A 25,934-nucleotide genomic window follows, 5' to 3' on the forward strand; every position below is an offset into this window, starting at 1 on the left:
ATTCCTTATCTGCTGTGAGGAGTCGGTACACCTTATCTGGGCTTGGGTTTGTTTCAATGTCCGCAGAAAAAAGTAGCTAGTGCACAAGGCAAAATAATATTGGCGTTAATCGGCCTGTCATGCAGAGCCGACTAACGCCAATCTCACTCGAAGATATGCTCACACGAAGCCATACGAAACAAGGCGTCCCGTCCCGGCTTCTTTGACACAGGTAGAAAAACAGTCTATTCGAGCACAGTATGTGCAAAGGTCAACTCATGTCACTTATTGAAAGAGTGCCACAATTTTCAAGCAGTTGGGATTTGCAGCTAACTAGTCTACAAAATTGATGCACAATAGAATGGTACACTCACATAGAAAGCACGACAAAGTGACTTGATTAGGCCAAGCATTCAGCTGCAAATTACGTTGTTTTCTTCTTCAATGCCCTTCTTATGGTGTTGATGACGGCACTGCGGTCCGTAACAGGCTCCCTTGCAATGTGGGCAGAGTAGTTTGTCTCGCTGGTGGCAAGCGATAGCAGCTGGAATCGGCGATGTGTCAGCCGGTTTTCAGCATACAGCCAAGGGCAGGCGCAGTGCAACTGGTCAGTCAACTAAAAAGCACGACAAAGTGACTTGATTAGGCACAAGCATTCAGCTGCTAATCCCGTTGTTTTCTTCTTCAATGCCCTTTTAATGGTGTTGATGATGGCACTGCGGTCCGTAACAGGCTCCCTTGCGACGTGGGTGAGGTAACAGAGTAGCTTGTCTCGCTGGTGGCAAGTGATAGCAGCTGCAATTGGCGATGTGTCAGCCGGTTTTCAGCATACGGCCAAGGGCAGGCGCAGCGCAACTGGTCAGTCAACTAAAAAGCGTGACAAAGTGACTTGATTAGGCCAAGCATTCAGCTGCAAATCCCTCTTGCTAGCGGGATGACCTGTGGGATCCTTCAAAGAGGCGAGCCAACAAAGGGCATGATGGTCGGTAAGACTGTAAAAGGTCCGCTTTATAAATTTGGGCGAAACTTTGCAAGTACCCGCACCAGAACGAGGCATTCGAACTCGGTACTTGAGTAATTTTGCTTTGAGGAGGACAGCAGCCTGCTGGCACAAGCTATCACACGATTCTGTCTACATTGTCACTGGGCCAACACAGCATCAATTCCATAGCCACTTGGGTCAGTGCAGACTTCCATCGGTGCTGAAGGGTCGAAATGAGCTGGATTTGGGGAAGATGTGAGCAGAATGATGAGCTTGGAAAAAGCTGCTGCTTGGGAGGAACCCTAGTTAAAGAACGTGTCTTGTTTGAACAGGTCTGTGAGAGGTCAAACAATTTATGCGAAGTCTTTAACAAACCGCCGAAAGTAGGAGCAGAGTCCCACAAAGCTGTGGACGTCCTTGGTGGTTGTCGGTGCAGGGAAGAAGTTTATGTAGCGCGAGGCGAAAAAACGATTTTTCAATTATTTTTTCGCCTCGCGCTACATAAATTTCTTTCAAATGTTTCACCAAGAAGCCCACATCGCCACTCTGGTGCAGGAAAGTTGTCCATGACTCGAATCTTTTCTGAATCAGGCTGTACACTGCGAGTATCAACAATATGCCCAAGGATCTTAATGTGGTAGCGATGGAACTCCCATAGAACGAAGTCAGCTGAAATTTGTCAAGACGGAACACTTCAAGAGTAGGAGTCTCTCACGGTGAGTTTCGAATGTAGGCCGAAACACATTGACATTGTCTAAATGACATAGACACGTGGACCTTTTGAATTCGAGAAGCGAAGAGTCCATAATTTATTCGACTATGGTTGGAGCATTACATAGGTTGGAAGGCATACCTTGAGCTGGTAGAGGCCATCAGGTGTTAAAAAGGACATCTCTCAGTCCGTGGATTCCGCAGCAATCTTCCGATATTCAAAATGAAGGTTGACGAAAGAGAAGTACGTGGCACCATGCAGGCAATCAAGGGCATCGTCAATTCACGGTAGAGGGTAGGGATCTTTCCTTGTGGAGTTGAGCTGGGACTAGTCCACACAAAAGTGCCACGATCCATATTTTTTAACTAACACTACAGAAGACTTTCACAGACTGGAGGATAGCTCTGTAATGTCCTCCCCGAGCATGTTTACTTCATGCTGGATGACGTCCCGCTCTGACACAGGCAGCCTGTAGGGGCGGCGATGAACAGGGTTAGCATCGTCAGTGTTTATGCGATGCTGGACACTGTACTATAGGTCGCCCTAAAGGACGTCTGCCCTGTAGGTGGTGTGTGCTGCGTAAGAACAGCAGCATTCAAAGCGAAAGCCTTGATCTGTGAATCCAGCAGCGGACAAAGTTGGGCCACGTAAATGCCTTGTGAAGCCTAAAGTTACAATGAGTAACCAGTTTCTATTAGCTATGATGCTGAGAAACATATAGGGAACAGCAGCAAATGCGTGAGTAGCAAGTCAGGAAGGGGCGCAACATATAACATATCTATGTACATAACAGTATTCGGGGCTAGATGAACAAGTCGCTGCAATTCAAACGGCACGAAGGTTGGCATGGGGGATCACTGTGTTGTGGCAGTTCAAGGCGTACCGGCGGAGCGGAATTGGTGGCCAGAAAATTCAGTCCAGGTATGAGATCGGGGCAAGAACAATAAACAGGACAACCACCTGATGGCCTGCAGCAGTAAGTTGCGCAGTACACACTCCTATGACAGGAACTGTGCCTTCATCAGCGACTTGTACTCCACTGGTCAAGGGTGGCTTGAGAATCTTCTTCATGAGACGGCGAAAATCCGCCCTCATAACAAATATGAGCACTTGTGTCAACCAAAGAATGGACAGGAGTGCCATAAACATAAACTTCAAGGGTGTTCCAGTGTAGAAGCAAGGACAAGAGAGGATTTTTGGGTAAGATTGACCATGCAGTTTCACCTCCAGAAGCTGCACAGCCTAGTTTGCCGTAGACATGCAGTGGTTAAATGGTCACGAAGGCAAGCGATGACGTATGGAAGAAGGAGGCGGACAGTTTGGAGCCAGCAATGATGGGAACGTGCGGCCATAGTCCTCAGGAGTTGTGAATGCAGAAAACTCAGTGAGGGTCAAATAACGGTGATTCATTGTGCAGAAGGGACTATTGTAAGCGTAATACAGGCTAAAAGGCACAAAGAAACACTATATCAAGGTATTGACACCATCAAGAGTGTTGTTATGGTGAACCCTTTACTTCCCTCACATCACCATGCTGCAGTCAGCAATCATTTTTTTTGTTGTATTTGTTCCAGCAGTCTGTAGCTGCTGGTGGGTCCATGGCCGCGGCGCATGGGTTGAACGTTTTCTGTTCAGCATTACTGTTCTGTTGTCCCGTTTTCTGTTCGAACAGACTTGTTGATGTGAACCATGTGGAAGTGCATCAGAGTTCTGTGTGGTCGAGTGCTGCCCATGCTAGATGGTGGTAGTTGCACCCAGCAGCTTACCGTTCTTGCAGCTCTCAAACCAAAACTGAAACTGGTCAGTAATTAGGAGCCTGTAATTATCTGTCACACACTGCAGCAAACCAAGTGCCATGTTATGACTAACGTGCCCCCAATAACACATTGCATAAAAAAAACTTGAGGCCAACATTTTTGTGTTAGTATTCTTTAAATCACTGGCTCCAGCCATTGTTGTCTCTTGAACATTCAATTTCTGTGCACATTTCTAGTATTCATGCTTTCAAAACAGGAATGAAAATGCAAAAAAGTTGTTTGAAACACAGTGTTCATGTGCATGTTTTCAACACTTGTTCATTGCAGTTTTACAGTATACCATGTTCCGATATTGAGCAGACAGAAATGGAGGTCATTCTCGGACTGGAAAGGCAAGTGCTACACTGTTTTGTACATCACTGATGTTTGCAAACTAGGATTCTGAAACATGAAAAATGACTGCATGAGAGATTGCTCAACTGCCCTTTAAGTGATGCCTTAAAGAGCACTGAAGCACATATAACGATAGAAAGTAGGCGTGTGCAACAGCCAGAGGTAGGGCTCATAGAGATTCAGCCCCCTAGCCTCCTTTTCTGGATCATGTATTTCTAATCAAAACCTACGGCAGAAATCATCTTGGATCTTCTTTTTCACAATGAAAATATACTTCTGAGTGAGCATTGTTGGCTTGGATCCTCACCACACAATATGTATTATTGGCCCACATGCACTAGCATCTGGTGGAGGTACTAACGCATGTGGGTAATACAGCGCTTATCACTTACAGGCAGTGGCTTATGAACTCCTTGGCGAGTAGGGGGCAAGCTTACCTAATTCACTCATGGGATATATATATATATATATATATATATATATATATATATATATATATATATATATATATATGTATATATATATATATATATATATATATATATATATATATATATATATATATATATATATATATATATATATATATATATATGTTTATTTCTTCCAAACTTTCCGCAGGAGAGCCTTCCTTCATCAGGGAATACAGGGTACACGCAAAAATGCACTTCTCGAATAGATGAGTATGGTGGGGGCATCCAACACATGCTTAACTACTATTGTCATAGATATGGCATATATCGTGTAACTATCAATAAACATAGGCACTTGTGCGGTGCGATATGGTTATGACTGTATGAAAAAATTGCAAGCAAAACATAGTTTTCTACTACAAAGTATGGGGTATGCACAGAAACATGCAAACGGACAGTGCTGAGATATATACTAACGTTGTCACGTCTATATAAGATGTTGGGAGATGTACATGGAGGATTCTTGGGTTGCGCGATCGTCTCCAAGCATGTGCCTCTTACATCACATCACTTTGTGTATATGGCGGCGATTTTTTAAGCATAACCTCACAACTCTCTGCATAAATACAATTAGTTCATCCTTTCCAAGAAAGAGAGAGGAATGAGCAGCGCTGCACGTGTGCAGTTCTTTACAAAAAACCATGGACTTTGACTATTTTCCTGGTTTGTGGGATCAAGTTTTAGGGAAAGAATATAAGCTGAGCTTCCCACTGCTCGATTCTACTGTTTTATTCGTCACGACTTTGAAAGCTTCTGCCACCGTTACAAGGTACCATAAGCAAAACTGATCACTGATTTGGTTGATCAGAGACTGAAGTGCAAAGCTTTTTTTTTTTCCTCTTTCAGTACGGCTAAACCAAACATTGAAAAGAATTCATCATACTCATTAGCTCACAGCAGCTTCGACAGAGTAGCAGTGATGCTATTCCTTTTCTGCGGAAAAAAATTATTTTCGTGAAGCAGCAAGTGCTTTCATTAGTCCATAAAAACTTTGCTCATTCCCATCTCTAGCTGCATCGGCCAGCCAGGCACATCAGAATGAAAGCTTGAGCCAGTGATGTTATCTTATAGGGCCCTGTTGAGGGCTAACCTGCTCTGCAGTGCTACAGCACAAGGCGCGAAAGCGTTGTACAGCGGCCCGCACTGCAAAGTGTCTACTAGAAAAGTCTTCACAGCAGAATTGTTGGAAATATTTTATTATACGTAACATTTTCTCGTGATATATTGGCCCCTCGTAACATTATAACTGAGTGATTTCTGTGGTCAAGGAAAACGTTGGCTTAGTTGTTTGTTTCCCCATCGTGCAGCCAACATTGACCACTGTCAAAAGTGGGGGGGGGGCTCAGCCTGCCTACCTCTTCTTGGTGGGGGGGCTAGCGTCCCTCTTGCCCCCTCAGCTGATACGCCTATGCTTACAGAACACGGCTAGCACCTGGTGCTAGCCTTGTTCCAGATGCCCATCAGCTAAAGACATCCTGGAGCTAACCAGAGTACAAGCCTCTTCCCAACAATGTAAAAAACCAAGACTTCTACCTCGACAGCAACCGTGACTGTCCCACTAGCTCCTACAACAATCCAGCTAAAGTTCCGGCTAAATTAACATTCTGCAGGTCATCACATGAAAACCCAAAATGCTGGTCTGAAGGTACGACCGTATCACTCTTTTCAACATTTGTCGAACAATCAAGACAAGCCACAACACATTTATTTTGGCTCAGAAGACGCCGCTTGGACATGGTTCAAGAACTGAGAAGCCACGCTTATGAGCCTTCTTCATTCTTGTACACCATCATGAGCATATTGCACTAATGAATGTGAGCTATTCGGCACATTTATGAACTTCAAGAACAGTAAAGCTCTCGACATAGATGACATACAGATAAAGCCTATAAATTACAGTCAACTCTTGTTAATTCAAACTCGAAGGAAGCTCTGAATTTCGTTTGAATTATCAAGAAGTTTGAATTATCAGAAGTTCTCATATAGATGACTCTAGGTAAGGTGACAGCACACATTATGATTAGGCATTGATTTTTCACATCTAAAAATTTTTCAAGTGTTTTTAAGCCCTAACTGCACGCAGTGAACAGAAAGCAGAGGCGTAAAGTCCACAAGTTTATTGACCATTTACTGCTGATCAGACCTTTTGAAGAAATCGTGAATTGCCAACTGCTTCATTGCTATAAGGTATGTATCTTCAGCATAAAGCTCCCTATACCAGTTGAGAAGCATCACGGTTTTTCATGCATGTGCTTCGTTTCAAACATTTGTTTACTTGCAAAGTTTTTACTGCGAAAGCTGTTATGAGATCACAACTCAAGTCACGCGCCGCCACGGGTGTCCGTAACCTCATCGCGCGAAATTAGAAAAAAAAAAACCTAGCACCAATGACACAGTGGGGCTCGAACCTGGGTGTGCTGAGTGCCAGCCCAGTATTCTACCACTGAGCCAAGCTGGTGGTTGGAACTTGTTGGAAAACTTGCCTTAAGCAAGCTTGATCACAGGAAAGCTATCGCGTTAATACGACTTGTAAAGAGTTTTAAAACAGCGAAAGTTGTCGCACAATGCGAATCAACGTTACTAGATTTTTCTCCAGTTTGCAAACTCCGCTGGGACGAGGTGGCAAAACGTCGCTCCTTTCGTTTCCCCCTGCCTAGGTGGCACTTCTTATACCATTTGACCGGACCGCGACGTAATGGATCCTATGCACAGTCTTAAACGGAGTTCTTGCGGTCAATGTGACGTTGCGGGAGTTATTTTCTGTGATAGTGCACTAAGGTTATTACAAGTGGGCAATTAAAGTACCAGTTCCGCGGCTAATGCGGTGCCACATGGTGGAGATGCGAGTGCGACGCCTTAATCTTGCGGGCAACGTGTTAATTTAGCCGTATTGCGTTCTTTTTCTTTGAAATTCAACCGTATATACTAAAAAACCGTTGCAGTGGGCTTAAGGGTAAATGCTGGAGGACTATGCACTTAAATTTAGGTGCATGTTAGAGAAAGCACAGGTGGCCAAATTTTTCAGAGCTCTTCAACACGACATGCCTGGTAATCACATAACCTTAGTTATTGTTATATGATGAGGCACACACCACATTCATCTGATGCTGCCGCAGATATTGGAAGTGTAAAGCCTAGAACAACTTGTTCGTTCTAGCTAACTCAAATTCACGATGCGAACTTTTCTTCAGGTAGTTTCATGTCAGGTAACTCATAGATGTACCAGCGCTTTCCAAGACGGCGAAGTCTGCTACGAACACTTAGGACCGCGTTTGTGCTGGCAGTGCTGTGAGAATTTCTGAGTTTTGTCTTAACGATGCTTAGTTGTGTTTCGTTCCCGTGTGGAATGAACAGACTGGACAGCTGGGTTGTCGAGAAACAAGTGAAGGCCATCGTTTATTCTGCGCTGGTAGTTATAGTCGAAGGTGGAAAGGGTTAGAAAAGGTGAGGGCACTTGTTTTTTAAGCTCGGGTAGAAACTGCTCAAAGGGCTCCGCCTCACCTTGACTGCGGGAACGGAACACGTATCGCTCGTGTATTTCATTTTGTTGCTCCAGGCAGTAATCTTTGAATTTGGCAATTACGGTGCTGAAATTCTCCTTGTTTTCTTCTCCGCTGAACACAAAATTGTTGAAAACGTCCAAGGCTTCCTCTCCTGCAACGCTGAGGAGCAGGGCCGTTTTCGCTGCTTCCTACCTCGGATTAGCTTGGCATGCCGTCGCTTGCAGAAAAAATTCGAACTGCTGACAAAACCGTGTCCAGTTCCTTCATTCATCAGCTGTCAAACGTAGCGGTTCAGGCAGCCTCAGGTGATCCATGTTGTTGCTTATACGTTGCCCACTTCTGACACCATGTTTCATTCGCGTGTGGAATGAACAGACAGAGAAACAAATGAACGCCATCGTTTGTTCTGTGTTGGTAGTTATAGCCGAAGGTGGAAAGGGTTAGAAAAGGTGAGGGCCAGGAGTACACACGAGGCAATCATGCATGTAGATAGCACATGTGCTTTCATCAGATATGATACAAGTTGGTTGAAAACTCTTTCCACTTCTGCGTCCGAGTGCGGCAGGGAGAGCACATCAACTGCGAGCTGTGCGAGCTCGTGAAACGGGTTCGAACCAGCTGCATCATGGTACGCAATGGCCTCGGACCAAAATGCGATGGTGTCGGTGGTGTTGGCCCAGCTCACCAGGGTCAGCTTCTTCCACTGGGTGTTCACGAGATCTATCTTATTTGGTTGAACACCAAAATGTTCCGTCAAGTCCGTGATAGGCTCCTTGAGCACTCGCAAGCATGCTCCCAGACAGCCGTGCCATGCCCTGCAATATTTTGAAGTTGGATGGCAGACGTTGCTGGAGCTCATTTGATAGCTTGGCTGTGAAAGTAACGCATCGCTGGCACACAAAGTCGATTTCAGGACCAGCTGGTAGTGTGCTCGCAAGTTTCTCGAACTTGTATCCCAAGTATGGCTTGGGGTCCAGGTGACCATATATAGGCTGGCGCAGCGGATCTCTCTTCGCCATTGGAATGAGCACTTTACTGCAAACCGTCTTAATTAGGAGCGTGAGGTCTTCAAGAAGCTTTGCAGGATCCGCATCGTTCCTCTCGTAGGCCTTGTTCGTACGCTGAACTTCTCGTAGCATTGGCCGAAGGTAGAGTAGATAAAGCTTATTCAGCGGATCAGAGTACATCTGATACAGGAGATCCGCGGTTTAGCATCCTTCCATTGATCTGGCTGGTTCGAAATGTTTCAGCAACATGTCCCATTGATCGAGGACTGTGACGACTGCCGGCTCCAACGATATTCATCTAGTATCGCACACCCTTTGAATTAATAGTGATTCGTCCCCATGGCAGAGGCTCCGGTAAAGTTGACTGTACGCGGCTTTACGCTTTGAAGAATGGGAAAACCACATGTGCGTTTCATGCAACAAGAAGTCCATGTTCCTGGGAAGCGTTCCTTGAACAGCGTGGGAAAGTGCCAGTTGCAACAAATGGCAAATAAACCTTATCATTAGCAAGTTTAGGAGTTGCCATTCACGCTTAAGTGTCTCGAAAATGGCGCTGTTGACGCCTGTATTCACCGAGGCATTCAAGGAGATGCTTCTTGTCAAGTCCCATACGTGTGAGGAGCTTTTCCAATGCCCTGACGATCGTCACAACTATGCCATCGTCCAATTCGATAAGCGCAAGAAACGTTGTCAAAATGCTCTTCCGAGCAGAACTGAAGTATCGCACCAACACACCCAGTAAATTAGTGGTCGAAATATCTGTAGCCTCGTCGATTATCAGGCTGTATTTCGAGCCCCCAATGTCAGCCACCAAGAGCTCCAGGAAATGCGGAAATAACACATTCATTATGATCTTCGTGAACTTATACCGGTGCATGCTCGTGCCTGCTGCACTTTTGCTGTCCATGAACTGTTTCTTGCAGAGTTCTGTCAGGTGGTCGGCGGTGAGGAATGCAGTGTGTTCGCATATAAACAGGCAAAGAGCTGCTTCACTTCTGCCGCAGGAAGACTCAGTTGCGGCTGAATACTGCATTTTCTTCTGCTGAGAAGAATTGGAGTATGGTTCAGATGACTTTTTGCGCTTGGTGGTGGCGGCACGCTTCTTGATATTGGACAGCTTCGCGTAGAATTCGCTTATGCAGTAGGTGCATGATGCTTTTGTTCTTTCGCTCTCCACAGGACGCAGCCAGCTTTTAAACTCCGGCAGCAATTTGCAACTTTTTCGATAATGTTGCTCATACTTTGGGGGTATGATAAAGCTAGAGCCAACAAGTTGGCACGCTACACCTAGTCCTAGAGTGTACTGGAAATAGAGATGTGTCGCTCAGGAGTGAACCGGATCTTTTGAGCAGCTGTTTCTACATAACGAGTGTTCCGCGGCTCTGTAGAACGGCGGTACTTTGGAAATTGGGAGATGGTTCACTGACCCTGAGTGCCGGTTCTTTCTCGCTCAGTGAGCCGTGTTGATCCAACGCTACCAGTTGTTGTAGCTTGAACTGGTTGAACCATTCCGTTTGAGTTTGCGCTCCCTGAAAGAGGTACGCTGAGTAGGCCCCACAGAATCGGCCATGAACAAGCCCAGGTTTTAGAACCCGAGGAGCAAGAGGGATGGTGTGGGAGATTGACTTGCCGATGCTCGTGAAAGCACGTGGGGCACAAGTGCACATTCAGAACATTCAGCGCATAGGCGAGGGGGGGGAGACATCCAGCAGCGACCAGCACAGGCATTGTTTCTTTCGAGCTGCCTGCATAGACAAGGTATTCGAAATTCCAGGAGAAAGGAGGGGCAGGCCAGCTTTCCTGTTGCTTTCTCTCTCTCCTTGTATTTTCAACGGAGCAAAAAAAGCGCTTGGTTTATCTGTTTCACTGTCCCGTGTTTTGTGCTGTTTTCTGTTTGCTGCGTTGATCATGTACCAACCGGCCCAAATCAGCACCTTAGTCTCCTTGTATTTTCCCTTCCTCTATGGAGACTGCAAGCTGCTGTTCACCTGAGCACAATACCCCGACTGGCACCCGGCGAGGACTATCGTTCCTCACCCCTCTCGCTCTGTTGTCGGGCTGCTCTCAAGGTGGTTTTCGCTGCTTACTTTTCTTTTTCCTGAGGAGAACACGGTCAACGCACCCACATCGTTTTATTCTTCACTACCGTCGGGTCACTCTATTTGGAAACTGCACGTTCAGCGTCACTGAAGCTTTAGCAGATGTAGTCTCAGGCGCTGCCCTGCTGTGCAGCGCTAGTTTCTTATGATATTTAGGTGGGCATTTCAAATTGAAGCAAGATCGTCCTGAAATAACGATGCTTGCATCAATTATACGATGCATTAGAGCATTTACGATTGAAATTTGGCATTACCAGATGCAAAGCTACAGATTACTGTAAAAAAGTGGCAAACAAAACTTTTGCTGTCAGGGGTCCTTTAAACACTCAACTTCAACTTTTTAATGTCCCCAAAAAATGTCGCTAAGTCTCCAAAGTGATAGAATTGTCGCTAACACGACTGGAAAGGCACTAAATTAAGTGAGTTGCTCGCTAACTTAACAACACTGCCTTTTTTTGACTCTTGTCAGACCAGTCAAAAAAATGACGAGTGCACCCCCTCGTAGTGATGCATAGAAGGGTGACACCTGCGGCGGCGCAGTTTTAAAACTGAAAGAAGAATCTAGTAACGTTGATGTGAATAGCGTAACGAGCGGGTTTTTCAATGCTCTGACCCATTATAAAAGCTTGTTTTTGTTCAGCTATTAACTGTGGCGCATAGTACCCACTTCAGGCATAATTTCTAATTGTCGTCAGCGACTGCATAAACAATTGGCACAAAATTCCTCACAATAGTTTAGTGGATGCCACGCTCCTCAGAATAATGACGAAAAATAACATAAGGAATGACAGCCTACTACCCTAACTTTTTTATTATATTAATGCCGTAGTGGGTATTAAGCAAGTGGGCTTGCAGCAGTTACTTAATGCGTGTCTGAAAGGCCGGCTTTTCTAGCTTTCGCTGCGACTGTGCTACTACGCCTTCCGTGCAGGCCTGGCGTTTTTTCTCTTGGAGGCCTCAGGTGTTTATTTTTCAGTTTTAGACTGTTAGGATTATACTATAAGCACAGAAATTTTTAAAAAGTAGTGGGAAAGCAGCAGAAATTTTCTGGTATGAATCTCCAAGTATGAATTAATTGAATGATGGAGTTTGAATTAAGAGGCTTTCAAACACAATAAAAAATAAGGGGCCAACTAAAAAATTAAAGTTTGCTTGGATTAACCGAAAGTATGAATGATCAGAATTCAAATTATCATGAGTCTACATGTATTTTAAAATAAATCACTCCAGCTTTAACACACATCTTTAATCTGGCTTTATAGTGTGGGATTTTTTCAGAAAAAATGAAAATGAGTAGAGTAACTGTCCCTTTTAATTGTGATCCCACTCCTGCGCCAACTGCACCAAAGTGGGCCAGATCAAATTCACTGCGCCAGCCTGATAATAACGAAAATTGTGCCGAAGTCGGCTTTGGGAGTATCTATCACCGTCAATAGCCACGCCGGTGCATGAAAACATGTGCATATAGGGCCACCAATGTCACAATTGCGTGCCGGGAATATTCTGCTGAATTAACAGCGGTTGTGCGTGCATCCTAAGTAATCCACGATGCTATGTTTGGTGCCGACGCAACTTCCATTGTGCAAGTCCGCAAGGTATTTCAAATAGGTACCAGGCAATACAGCCAACACATTCCCATGACCTACCAAGAGATTCAACCTCTGCAATCCGAAGGCCTGCACAAGACCATTGGAGCTATAGGGCGGGAGGAGCTGTGGAAATGGATGCCATCCTAGTAGCCTCAAGCGAACCCGATTGCTGACATCATATGTCAGGCAATCTAGTGATTTCTGGAAGTACCCAAAACAGCTGTGTGAGCCACAAGCAATGAGCTATGCTACTTCAGTCCACTCCCATGTCAAGTTGCTGCTTTACAGCAGTATTGTTGTCAGACATCGCTGCCTTCATACCGTCAGCCCTTTGGCCAGTGCTTCACGCCAAGTAAAACCGACGTCTGGCATGCTCCGGACAGCTTTGCTACCACTGTGGAGAAGCCGGCCATACCTACCACTGCTGCCAGCACTGCCAGACAGGACTACTCGCCTACCACTTGAATGCACCACGTTCAAAACGTGGTGAGAAGCCATGTGACGTCGCCGACTGCTTACCTGGCCAACACTGAACACTTTGATGTCCGTTGCACTCACCATTGCGAGAACTCTGGCGGTTTACTGACCAGTCTGGCCACCTTTTTAAACAGTAACCCGGTCAGCGGTACACACTAAGGAGGTTATGAAAAAATTGATGGAGAGAAAGTCACCTATACCTACCCATAGAGCAGAGTGAAGCCGGCTGTGGCCATCTTGTTGTTGGGAACGAGCGCAGCATAGGACAGTCGAAACCTGCAATAACGAAATCGCCGGGGAAACCGAAAAAGTTCATTTTCGCGAGAATTTCGTTGCCGCGAGTATGATACATAAAAACAGTGATACGGCCAGCAGAACGAAAATTTATTGCCAGAAGTTGGTCAACTTACATTGCCGACCCTTGCCATGCAACAACTTCAAAGCTCTCCTTTTGCACTGGAAAAAGTGGTCCATTGCTGCATCGTCATGTGCGCCGAAGAAGGAGCGAAGGGTATCCAGTGCACCCAAAACAACCCGCGGGTTGTTTTGGATGCGCTAGCGCGTCGTTCTTGCTCGCAGCCTCTGTTGTTGTTTCCCTGTGCAAATGGCTCGTACCCAAAGGAGGGGATTGGCCTATTATAAGGTGAATTCGCCCTATACTTTTAGTCTCGCTGTCAGTGGAGTTAAGGCTATAGCCAACTCCGATGAAGCGCCGCGCTCGTAGGCCGCGCGCTCGCTCGTAGTAATCTTATCGTCCATCCGGTGCGGCCACTCGTAGTAATCTGACCGTGCCGCCGCTTACAGCTTCGTTGCTTGCGACGAAGCACGTCGCCACGAGGGCGCTAGCGCGTCGTTCCTGCCCGAAGTCTCGCTGTCGGTGGAGTGAGGGCTAAAGACGACTCCGATGACGCGTCACACCCTGATCGTGCATCCGCCTACTGCTCCTAACTAAAGCGTAATTATATTTTAAGTGATCATCGAGCCGTGAACACGTCACGAAGTAGCAATTTTTGAGAGCCATGTCCTCGCGACGCACAAGGAGCAGACGACGATCTCCCGGAGCGAGCATCGGGCCAATGGGGAGGCGAGCTGAGGCAACATGGCGGCCACAGCCAATCAAAGGCCTGAAAACGACCTTCGAACCAACGCCTCCTCTAGAAAGATGCCTGCCGCATGAGAAGAAAAACAGCTGCCACACCCTTTCCCTCTTTCATTCTGAAAATGTTCTCGGTCGCTAGCGTCACTTGTGGCGGACGGTGCAACATTGCAACACTTTGCATAGCCTCAGAAACAGTTGTGCACAGTTGCAGGTCTCGAACAATTCTCGACTGACGCGCCCCTATGAACCGCAGATGAAAAACGCTTAGCTGGTACCGTCCGCTGCCGTGATAATAGTCTCGGTCGCGAGCGCCACCGCGCGGCGCTTGCTCAACACTGAAGGCAGGCCAACTCCGCTGGGAGCGCGAGCCATTCCCCAGGCATTGTTTAGAGGAGGCCTTGTTCAAACATTTGCTTTTTGTGCACTTGTTTTGAAAGGGCGGAGCTAGCTGAGACGGGAAAGTTAAACACGGAAAAATGCTCTTTTTGATGAGCCCTAGAATCGCTGTTTTCTCGTGATTTCCAGAAAGAATTCTGCTACCTAGGTGGGTCAAATGAATTTTCCGAAGCACTTCTGCGCGGTTTTCAGTGTAGAAATTTTGGAATCAGATAGAAAAGGGGTTCCAAAAACTGAAAACTTGATTTTTAAAAAAATCTATTTTTATTGCCATTTTTCGCGACTCCAAAGCCGCATCCCCTTGAAGTAAACAAAAATGGCGGTACCCACCCTAGCGCGGCAAAAGCAGACGTTTATAAATTCTGAATGCGCATAACACGCATACAAGCATATTTTCGACAGTTAGCCTTTGGCGGGAGGGTAAAATAGGGCCCGCACCGTGGTAGAAGATTCGTTAATGCGGGATCGCTGTCCCAAAACACTTCATTGCCCCAAGACACGTAATACATGGGCTTCTATGAACGTTTGCCGGGGATTAGGCAATATTTTGTTGCCGCGGGGATTTCGTACTCGCGGGGTTTCGTTATTGCGGGTTTCGACTGTACAGTTAAACCTGGATATAACGATATTCATAAAGTCTCGGAAAAATTTGTTATAAAGAGGATTTCATTATATGCAGGTTCGGTATGAAATTTCGGAAAATAAACACGCAAATTAAACAAGAGGGGTACTAAAGGAACTAACCCAAAACACTTATTTTACAGTAAAACAACTGCGTTATTATTGCGGTAGCAATACATGGACACACTCGACGGCTTTTTCTGTCGCCGCCATGTTCGGTAACAAGTCCAAATTGATAAGATTACGATGTCACTGCGCATCGTAACTTTCACGAGCGGGTAAAAGTGTGCGAGCGCTGCTGAAGCAGAGATCAAATCAATCGGCCCATTCCTATCACCTGGAAAGTGCTGAACTTCCTACGCCGCAATTTCAGAACCGCCCCCTCGGTTCTTAAACGAGTTCTTTATGTGTCAAATGTACGCCCGATTTCAGAATATGCTTGCACTGCCTGTGACTCGGCCGCAAAGTTAAATATTGATGCATTGGAGCGCATTCAGAAACGTGCCGCCCGATTTGTGACGGGTGATTACGACTTCACCTAGCGAAATTGTTAGTTCACTTGGTTGGCCATTACTCTCCTCAAGGCGTAAAAATATCAGGCTATCAGGCTATCAGGCAAGGCGTAAATATATCAGGCTTTTCTACAACCTAATAAACAACAAAACTGGGATGGATAAAAACAAATACATCAGACCACCAACATACATCTCATCACGACGGGACCATACTTTGAAAGTGTGTGAATATATCTGCCGAACATCAACGTGTGCAAATACTTTTTTACCTAAAACTATTCACGAATGCAAATCTTCCAAAAAACATTGTGACCGCCCCTTCCATAGCGTTTTCTTCCCTTTTAATGGAGTATCTGGTCACACAATGATATTGTATGCTGTGATTTAGGTATTTTTTATTTGTTTTTATTTTTTGAGTGTTGTGCAATTCAGCTTGTCCCCACTGATTTAAATGTTCTTTGAATTTGTAAACCCCCCTACAACAATGCCCTCAGAGGGCACTGTAGGTATAAGTATAAATTATTATGCTGATAAAGACATTAGGTCCGAAGCCTAAACAGACTTTGAGAGAGGCAGTGAGCAGAACTATAATTAATGGTGAAGTCCCTGATGGATGGAAACTTAGCAGGACGAGCATGATTTATAAAGGAAAGGGGGACAAAAATGGCATAAACAACTGCCGTCCCATAACAGTGACATCAGTGGTCTACAGGCTGGCGATGCAGATTATAAAGGAAAGACTGCAGGCATGGATAGAGGATGAGAGGTGCTGGGGGAACTGCAGATTGTGTTTCGGAAACACAGGAGGTTGGAAGACAATCTGTTCTCATTGACGCAGTGCATCGAAATAGCAGAAAAGGAACTCAGGCCCCTGTGGCTAGCATTTTTGGATATCAAGGGAGCGTACGATAGCGTGGTTCAAAAGGACTTGTGGGGAATACTAGACACACTGGGTGTGGAAGATGTAGTCACTAATCTATTAAAGGAAATCTTTAAAAGTAACAAGGTAGTTATAAAGTGGGAAAAACAGGTATCCAAGCCCACAGAGGTGAAACGGGGACTTAGGCAGGGGTGTCCACTGTCACCCTTGTTATTCATGATGTACCTACAAGGATTAGAGGCCAAATTAGAGGGAAGTGGACTTGGCTTCAACCTCTCTACAGTCAAACAAGGAAAACTCATTGATCAGACACTACCAGCATTAATGTACGCAGATGATATATTGCTAATGTTCGACAACAAGGAAGATTTGCAGAGATTGATGGACATCTGCGGTAATGAGGGAGATAGGTTAGATTTTAGATTCAGTAAGGAAAAATCAGCAGTCATGATTTTTAATGATAACAAAGGTAGTGAGTTTAGAATACAGGAAGTCACGCTAGAGATAACAGATAAATACAAATATCTGGGCGTATGGATAAGCAATGGGACCGAGTACCTAAGAGAACACGAAATATACGTGACGACTAAAGGTAACAGGAATGCAGCAGTGATGAAAAATGGGGCACTGTGGAATTACAGTAGGTATGATGTTGTGCGAGGAATATGGAAAGGGGTCATGATTCCTGGGCTGACGTTCGGCAATGCGGTCTTGTGCATGAGGTCAGAAGTTCAAGCAAGATTAGAAATTAAACAACGTGGAATAGGTAGGCTCGCTTTAGGAGCTCACGGGAATACACCAAATCAGGGAGTACAAGGTGATATGGGATGGACATCATTTGAGGGCAGGTAAGCTAGGAGCAAGATAAAATTTGAGAAGCGATTGAGAGAAATGGGGGAGGAGCGTTGGGCTAGGAAGGTTTTCAGCTACTTGTACACGAAGAATGTTGATACAAATTGGAGGAAGTGAACCAGGAAATTGACTGGTAAATACTTAGAAAACAGCAGGTGGCCAAACCAAAAAGAATTATCGGTTAAGAAGAAGGTGAAGGAAGCTGAGACCGATATGTGGAGAACTGGCATGATTAAGAAATCCGCACTAGAGATCTATCGAACTTTTAAGCAGGAAATTGCCAAGGAAAGGACCTATGATAATACTTGGGGTAGTTCTCTACTATTTGAGGCCAGGACAGGAGTATTGCCAACCAAGACATATCGGGCCAAATACGAAGGGGTAGACACAGTATGCAGTGCGTGTGGAGAGGAAGAAGAAACTGCCGAACACTTAATAATGTTCTGTAAAGGGCTTCACGCTATAGTTCAGGATGATGGCACAGAGTTTTTCAAAGCACTGGGGATTAAAGACAGGGAGGGCAAAATAGACTTTAAGCGGGTAGGCTTAACTAGAAGGAGGTTATCTGATTGGTGGCTAAAGTCAAGGCCCGAGTGAAAATTAAACCCTTCACTGCAAAGTACCCGTCCAACTTTACTATTTAAAGGAAAAAAAAAAAGATAAATCCAGTGGTTAGTTCACTAAGTATTGCGACTATGTGGCGTTAGCCGCCACCCGATCTAAAGGGTACAGCCACATACATCCATCCATTCATAAATAAAAAGTATAAATAAGTATAAATAAATAAGATAATCCTGCGTGTTAGAACTGCCGTTGAATGCTCAGACAGGGTAAACCACCGGTCTTGAACGAGCATGAAACAACACGTGGAGGTCGGGAGGAATCGATCGAGTAGCATTAGAGAGTTTTAGTACTAGTACTGCAGAGTGGTGCTACGTACGCATCACGCAAGCGCCTTGCGTTACGTGGCGTCATTTGCCACTAATCAGCTTTTAGTACGCCGTAGTACCAGCGTACGTAACGAGCGTGAAGCGTGTTGTGCCATCTGGTAGATCAAAATAGAAGCACGTGTTGTTGACAGCCAATGTGAGCCAATCCAAGTGTTATAGCCAGATTATGGCCATATTTTAAGCCACAGAGCCGGTCGGTGCTTGGCACGGAGAAAGAAAAGGTGGTGCACGGAGGAAGGAAAGGTGAGGTGGTGCTTGCCTTCGATGCCGCCATTTTGCAAAACGAAGTCTCGCGCTGTCGGGAACTTGTTCGAGAGCAGCACGATCAGCTCATACGTACGCATGCACGCATCTCATGCGTGCGTACGTAGTGGCTGCGTACGTAACGCGATACGTGCGAGTTGCGGTCTGCACATGCGCACTACGCAGAACGTGGCGTCTTTACGTACGCAACGCCGCCACGTACGCAGCGTACGCAGTACTAAAACTCTCTAGTAATGAACCTTGATCTTAAGGGCGGTAGTGATCGCTGGCTCACTCAGGGCGGTTTCAGCGCGAAGTGTCTGTGTGAAAAGAGCACTTCTCTCTGAAGAGGCCGTATTTGCCCACACCAGCATTTTGTAGGAGTTTCGGGATATCTGATCCAAAAGAGTTGGCTGCAGCCTTACTTCATATACTGTTACAATTTTTTGCTATCGCGTTCATTGCATTGCGTTCAACGCGCCGTCGTTTTGCCAGAAGTAATCAGCTAATCGTGAAAGCGGCCTGCGAACTCGTGGCGGAAGACGGAAGCCCTTGACGACCCCCAAAGAACCGTCGTCACCGTTGTCTCGGAGAGTTTCCATCCTTATCTGACATCCACTCGGTGGCGACAACACCGTTGTCCGAAATTAGGAAAAGTCGCAGTTTCGCTGCAAGGGCGAAGCAATCAATGAGTGCAATAGCAACAACTTTGAATGTAACACTAAAAATGGCAAGCAGATTGAAACGCGCAACGCGCTGCTCATGCGAAAATGACACACAAAAACTATTAACAGGATGAGACCAAACTAACATTTACCGCCCGACACTTAACGGGCTGTTTAAACAAAAACGAGGCACGAAACCTAATCACAGGTGCATGTATGAGTGCGAACTAACAAGTGCCCCAGGTGTTACTTCGCTGTTTTTGAAAAGTGCACTCTTTTCTCAAATGGCGCCTGTTCAGCGAGCGAAGTAATCTTTGTGCGCCCGGCAACTAAACGCAATTGTTCCGGGTAAAGTCGAAGGCGCTATTTTTCCTACCGAAGGATAAGCGCGCGCACAGGCATCTACTCTCCCCCTCCCCGCTATTCGTGGGCAAAGTACACATGGGAGATAAGCGCGTCGGCGCATCGTGACAAGCTGAGTGACGAGCGCGCTCGTCTTTTTTTTTTCTTTTCTGAGTTTTAATATTGGATACGTATATATACGGTTAATGACGGCTGCGGCGGTGACGGCAATAAACCAGCCGCATAAATGTTATGGTAATAAAAAGCAAAACTGACCATCGTCAGGGGCCACACGATGCACGCGCACTGAAACTATGCACGCGCGCATAGTTTTGGTGGGTTCGGTGGCTGTGCCACGAAACAGTCTACTAAGCCACTTCTTTTCAACATGCAGGTGTTTGCTTTTGCTTTCATCTGTGCTGCCCTGCCCGCTATCATTTCAACCGTCCCGCACTTACCTTCATCTTGTGTGGATCAGCGCACTGGCTACGCACTAGTTTTCCTTCGTCAAGCGATGCCAGCCACACCCCAGCTTCCATTGGCGACACCCGGCATGAGCCTCAGCACCACTGCGTCATGGGAGCTGCCTACGTCACTAACGTCAACCACCGAATCGGCTTTAAAAGAGCAACATCCTCGGGCGTTCACCTGTGGGCTCGGTGGCTGTGCCACGAAACAGTCGACTAAGCCGCTTCTTTTCAACATGCAGGTGTTTGCTTTTGCTTTCATCCGTGATGCCCTGCTCGCTACCATTTCAACCGTCCCGCACGTACCTTCATCTTGTGTGGATCAGTGCACTGGCTACGCACCGGTTGTCCTTCGTCAAGCGATGCCAGCCACACCCCAGCTTCCATTGGCAATACTCCGCGTGATACTAAGCACCACTGCATCATGGGAGCTGCCTACGTCACTAACGTCAACCACCGGATCGGCTTTAAAAAAGCAACATCTTCGGGCGCCCACCTGTGGGCTCGATGGCTGTCCCACGAAACAGTCGACTAAGCCACTTCTTTTCAACATGCAGGTTAGTCATTTGTACAGCCTTTATGCAAAAAAATCAAGCGACTACCTATTGGTACTGCTACCAAGCCCCCAGTGTTTGCTTTGGACTGTCGTAGAGTGTGTTCGTGTCTCGCGCCTCTTGTTACTGCTCTCGGGTGACGTTGAAAGTAACCCTGGCCCCGTTGAAAGAAACCCTGGTCTCGAATCCTAACCGAATTGCAGAAGTTATCCGCTGGACAATCTCAACTAATGACCGAGATAAAAGGTCTGAAAAGCTAGCTGGTCGAAACCAACAGCACAATATCTGAGCTTACCAAAAGGATGAACTCCATCGAGAACCACTGCCAAAACATAGAAACCCTGCAGCGACAGGTCGAATCGGTTCAAGCAAATGCTTCCGAGACGATGCGAGCTATCTCTGATATGGAATTGCGAATCGACGACGCTGAAAACCGAGCCCGTAGAAATAACTTAATCTTCTTTGAGATCTCCGACCCTGGTCCATCTGAATTTTCTACTCTAGTTGAAGAAAAAGTCATTCAGTTCTGCGCAGATCACTTGGACATAATTCTGAACCCAGAGCATATCGAGCGCGCGCATCGTCTCGGCCGCCACTCCAATGGTCGCAACCGCCCCATAATAATGAAATTTTTGTTGTTTAAGATAAAAGAAAAAGTCTTGTCCATTGTCCGCAAACCAAAAAGGCACAAACTATAGAATCCCTGAAGATTTCTCTCGCCCTGTGGAAAACGCGCGTAAACATCTTATTGCATTTGCCAGGAGCAAATCGGTTCCTTTTTCACTGCGCTACAAAACATTGTTCATAGGTTCAACAAAGTACATCTACGACGAAACTACAAAATACGTAAAAGAACCAAATAGCAATCCGTATGGCTGGGTCAAACAACCTGACGTCCGTCAACGTCGCCTAGCCCTACCACTATTTTCTCAGCAATCTATACTAACATACGAAGTTTCGTACCCAAACCTGACATCATATCTAGCGTTGTCCTTTCATCTGGCTGTAGCTTATTAGTAATACTCACTGAAGCATGGCTAACAGATGGTATTTCCGATGCGGAGGTCCTTGATGATCTACTCGGCTTCAATGTCTTCCGCAACGACCGTCAGCGTTGCCGAGATGGCGGAGTACTCATCACTGTTAAGGATATGTTGCGCTGTTCGGTTGTTGCTAACCCAAGTCACCTTGAAACGTTATGGCTGCTCTTTCGTTCAACTCCGCAAGTTATCTTACTTGGTGTGTGCTACTGTCCCCCTCGAGCAAAGAGCGAATTTACTGATAAACTGAACTGTGTGCTAGACGCACTAACAAAAAAATACGCAAACATGCAAGTTTTGGCGCAGGAGTGGGATCACGAACCATGGTTCACAAAAAAGTTAAGAACCTTAAAAAACAAGAAGAAAAGGCTATTTTGCTCCGCAAAGCAACACAATTCCCCTGTGACGTGGAAAAAATATTATGAGGCAGAAAAAAACTACCTCTTAGCTGTTAGTTGCAGAAAATGTTCCTTCTTTCATGATACCCTACCCAGTGTATTGGGTAAGAACCCCCCAAAATTCTGGCGAATCTTGCAACCCAAGGTACCCGAAACTATCATCCTTACAGATCATAACGACATAATGATTACTGACCAAGAGTGTGCCAATGCGTTTAGCGTCGCGTTTTCATCTGTCTTTACTACTGAACCTGCCACTCCTTGTTCGTCACCGCCTGCACGTTTACACTCTGTCATGCCACCCATCGAATTCACCGAAAAAGGCATAATGCTAATAATCGAAAAACTAAAGTTATCATCGGCACCCGGGGTAGACGGTCTCAATTCTAAACTGTTAAAATATACAAAACATGTGTGTGCATCTTACTTGAAACTAATATTCGCCGAGTCTTTATCATCCTCCAGTATTCCCATCGATTGGAAGAGCGGGCAGGTCGTTTCGATTTACAAATCAGGAAATAAAAATTCACCTCTTAACTACCGTCCAATCTCATTTACAATTGTACCCTGCAAGATACTAGAACATGTAATCTACACCCAAATGATGCACTTTCTAGACACCACTAATTTCTTTCACCCTGCCCAATATGGCTTTCGCAAAGGCTTATCATGTGAGACGCAACTTGCCATCTTCACCCATGACTTGCACATTAACCTCGACAGAAACACCCAGGTTGACGCTATTTTTCTCGATTATGCTAAAGCATTTGACAAGTTACCTCATAAACGGCTATTACTAAAACTATCTCATTTAAACTTGCCCTCGACCTTTCTAAACTGGATTGCTGAATTTTTCACTAATCAGTCAGTCCATGTCAATAATCATACATCCGCACCTCTCCCCGTTACGTCTGGCGTCCCGCAAGAAAGTGTCCTGGGTTTCCTACTCTTCCTTATTTACATTAATGACCTTCCCCTCCAAGTCTCTTCTCATATCCGTCGGTTTGCCGACGACTGTGCTATATATTGCGCAATTAATAACGACTCTGACCACAGTGCCCAGCAAGATGACCTCAACAAAGTGCAACACTGGTGTAACGATTGGCTAATGACCCTTAACCCCAATAAATGTAAAGTAATTTGTTTCACCCGCTGCCATCAGCCCTTCTATATGCCCTATAACATCAACAATACTCCCTTAGAAAAAGTAGACTCATTTAAGTACCTTGGTGTCACCCTTTCATATGATCTAGATTGGTCTGTTCATCTGTCGCGCAATACTGCTTCAGCTAACTGAAACTCTGGATACTTAAAACGCCATTTACGTCATGTACCCCCTCATGTCAAACTACTAGCATTTAAAACACTTGTACATCCGAAACTTGAGTACGCATACCCGATATGGCCCCCACATCAAGCATATCTCATCAATGCACTCGAAGCAGTCCAAAATCGCGTGGCAAGATTCATTCATTCGTCGTACTCATATCACACAAGTGTATCACTACTGAAGGCACAATCCGGCTTAGATTCATTGTCATCCCGGCGCCGCATTGATTCACTAATCCTTTTTCACTAGTTCTATTACAGCTCGCTTCATCAGACACCATACATCTTGGCCCCACCCCCACGCCTCTCCCTTCGTACTGGGCATCACTTACAAGTAACCCGCCCACACAACCGCACCACTACCTTCTCGGCCTCCTTTTTCTGCCGTTCATCGACTGAGTGGAACGGCCTGCCCCGTTCTCTCGTCGATATCACCTGCCCATCATCATTTGCTGAGAAGCATAAGCACTAATTTACTCTTACGTTTATATGTGGCTACTAATTATATGTATATCTGGTTGATGTGCCTAATTACAAATGTATATATATTATTTACGTGTAATTTTTTGTATGTATAATTGTGTATTATCATTATGTATATATGTCGCCCAATGGTAACCTCGCCCCTTATGTAATACCCCCTTGACAGGGCCCTTAAGGAAATAGAAAGTGAAGTGGAGTGAACTGCGCACAGCATCGAAAACGAAGAGTGAGCGACACGGACACAGACATGGATACCGCGGAAAACTATTCAGCAAAGCGCCTTCCATATGAAGTGTGACCCCACATATGTGACGTTAACTAAAGTGTGACACTGCCAATGCGCAAAAGTAGTTTTCTTTTTTTCTTTTTTATTTTGGTTTGGAGTGTGTGGGAAGGGGCGCACACTCGCGCGTGCGCCCGCAGCGGCGAGAACGGCAGCGACGCCAGCTCGTGAGGTTGTGGGGTCTCGACAAGCAAGCACCACGCCACGCTCTCGGAGTGAACGGACACAGCAGACATGGTCAGTACAAACCAAATAACACATTTATTTAACTAATTTACAACCACGATATCGTCCGCCGAATCGATACATCAACTGTAATTAACACGCTAGGACATTGTTACACAATAACACAACAAACACACAACATGACAGCACACAAAAAGCTGCGTCGCCAACGCTTCACTCACCACGTGGGCCTACCGCAGGCGACCCACGGTGCCGCCCACGGCAGACCCACCGCGAGAGACAGCTGTACGCGGCAGCTGCCATGCGCAGAAGAGGCTCGCTCAACGCTCGCCCGCCACCAAGGCCTTCCTTCTGCCGGGGTTCACCGCCGGCACTACCACTCTACCAACAGTAGTACTCAACGCGAACACAATGCCACCTATCGCCCGGCGGTCGTCACCCGAAATGCGGCCTTGGGGCGAGACAAGTGCGCCACACGGCGCAAACAACTTTACAGGGGGTGTCAGCACCCCCACAAGGTACAGGCCCGCCCACCTCGCGTTCACTCGGGCGCAATGACGAGTGCTCGCTCTCGCCTGGTGCGCCGTGCTCGCCGCGCCACTTTGTGCTTCATCGGCGGCGGGGCAGCCGCAGAAGATGCATGCCCGTAACGAAATGTGGAGCGGAATTCCTAGAGTGTCCGTAGGGAAAATTCGTTATGTCCAGGTTGTCTCCCGCTGGTACTTCGTTACATAAAGGTCGCAAATACATGTGCTTCTATGGAGCAATGGTGGCGAATAGAAAAACTTCGTTATATCGAGGAACCCGTTATATGGAGGTTCGTTATAAGCAGGTTTAACTGTATCGGTGTTCCTTCTTGGGTCCAAGTTTTTTACGTGCAACAGTCCTCATCCAGCTATTGTTACAGTGTACAGAGCAGCTCTCCCTTGAAATTATTAAACTTTGCGCTAGACTGTGAGGGAGGCTTTACCAGGAGCACTCGTAGCAGCCGCTGCGCCATAAAGTATGCACAGGTGATTCCCAAATTGGTTGCTCGCTTAACACAAGTGTCTATTGCCATACGTACTCTAAAGTTTTATGTTACTCGCCCATTTCACGTGCGGATACTGTCTTGTGAAAACCCTGCCAGAATGTGTGGGGGCATTCCAGATTATTTTAGGATCATCTGTTATGCTTGAGCACGCAAATGCAAACAGCTGAATGTGAACGGTATGCAACCGAATTTATTCTTGAACAAATGTGGCCACCAGTGATAAAGCTCGACTGTTCAATTGAGATAGAGGGTCAGTTCAGCCTTGGAAGCGGCCACAAGTGCATACAACTTTCCCAAGGACAGCTCTCAGGCAGGCTGCATGTCACCTTTGAGGATTTGAAAATGGTCTTCAGCAGCGGGGTCCACACCTTTCACTTACAGATGGTGCAGCAAAAGCAGCCGGGACATAAACTACAAAACTCATGGTGCAAAAAAAAAAAGTGTAATTGGCATGGAAGGTGGGCTACTAAACAAATCGGATGCATCAGAGGTCTGTTAGAGGCCTCAAATCTGACGCATGTGCAAATAAATAAACCTTGTATCTGGACATCCGATTTTTGCCTATCCCAAGTTTCCTCTTCACTGCTTTGATGCTTCCACCGTTTTTAGAGCGTGTTCAATTCTCTC

The 25,934-nt window shown here is 46.0% G+C and overlaps 2 protein-coding genes across 8 annotated transcripts in view; one reads left to right on the forward strand and one right to left on the reverse strand.

Annotated features, from left to right (window-relative positions):
- LOC119173506 (uncharacterized) overlaps positions 1-14,181 on the reverse strand; it is a 157,198-nt gene extending 143,017 nt beyond the window's left edge. For 4 of the 6 annotated variants that reach the window (XR_012883817.1, XR_012883816.1, XM_075896541.1 and 1 more), the window contains exons 1-2: positions 13,382-14,180; positions 13,176-13,247 (exon numbers count right to left, since the gene is read on the reverse strand). The gene's annotated coding sequence lies outside the window, so the exon portion shown is untranslated. Of the gene's footprint in view, positions 1-13,175; positions 13,248-13,381 lie in introns of all 6 variants that reach the window. The other 2 variants (XM_075865050.1, XM_075865048.1) reach the window with 2 other exon arrangements.
- The window catches only part of LOC119173507 (WD repeat and coiled-coil-containing protein), a 299,780-nt gene that overhangs the window by 132,590 nt on the left and 141,256 nt on the right, over positions 1-25,934 (forward strand). For both annotated transcript variants that reach the window (XM_037424303.2, XM_075896540.1), the window contains exon 6: positions 3,758-3,822. In XM_037424303.2, coding sequence (XP_037280200.1) covers positions 3,758-3,822 — 65 coding nt within the window. The remainder of the gene's footprint in view (positions 1-3,757; positions 3,823-25,934) is intronic.

Source organism: Rhipicephalus microplus, chromosome 5 (genome assembly GCF_043290135.1).
Source record: "Rhipicephalus microplus isolate Deutch F79 chromosome 5, USDA_Rmic, whole genome shotgun sequence".
Taxonomy (NCBI): Eukaryota; Metazoa; Arthropoda; class Arachnida; order Ixodida; family Ixodidae; genus Rhipicephalus; species Rhipicephalus microplus.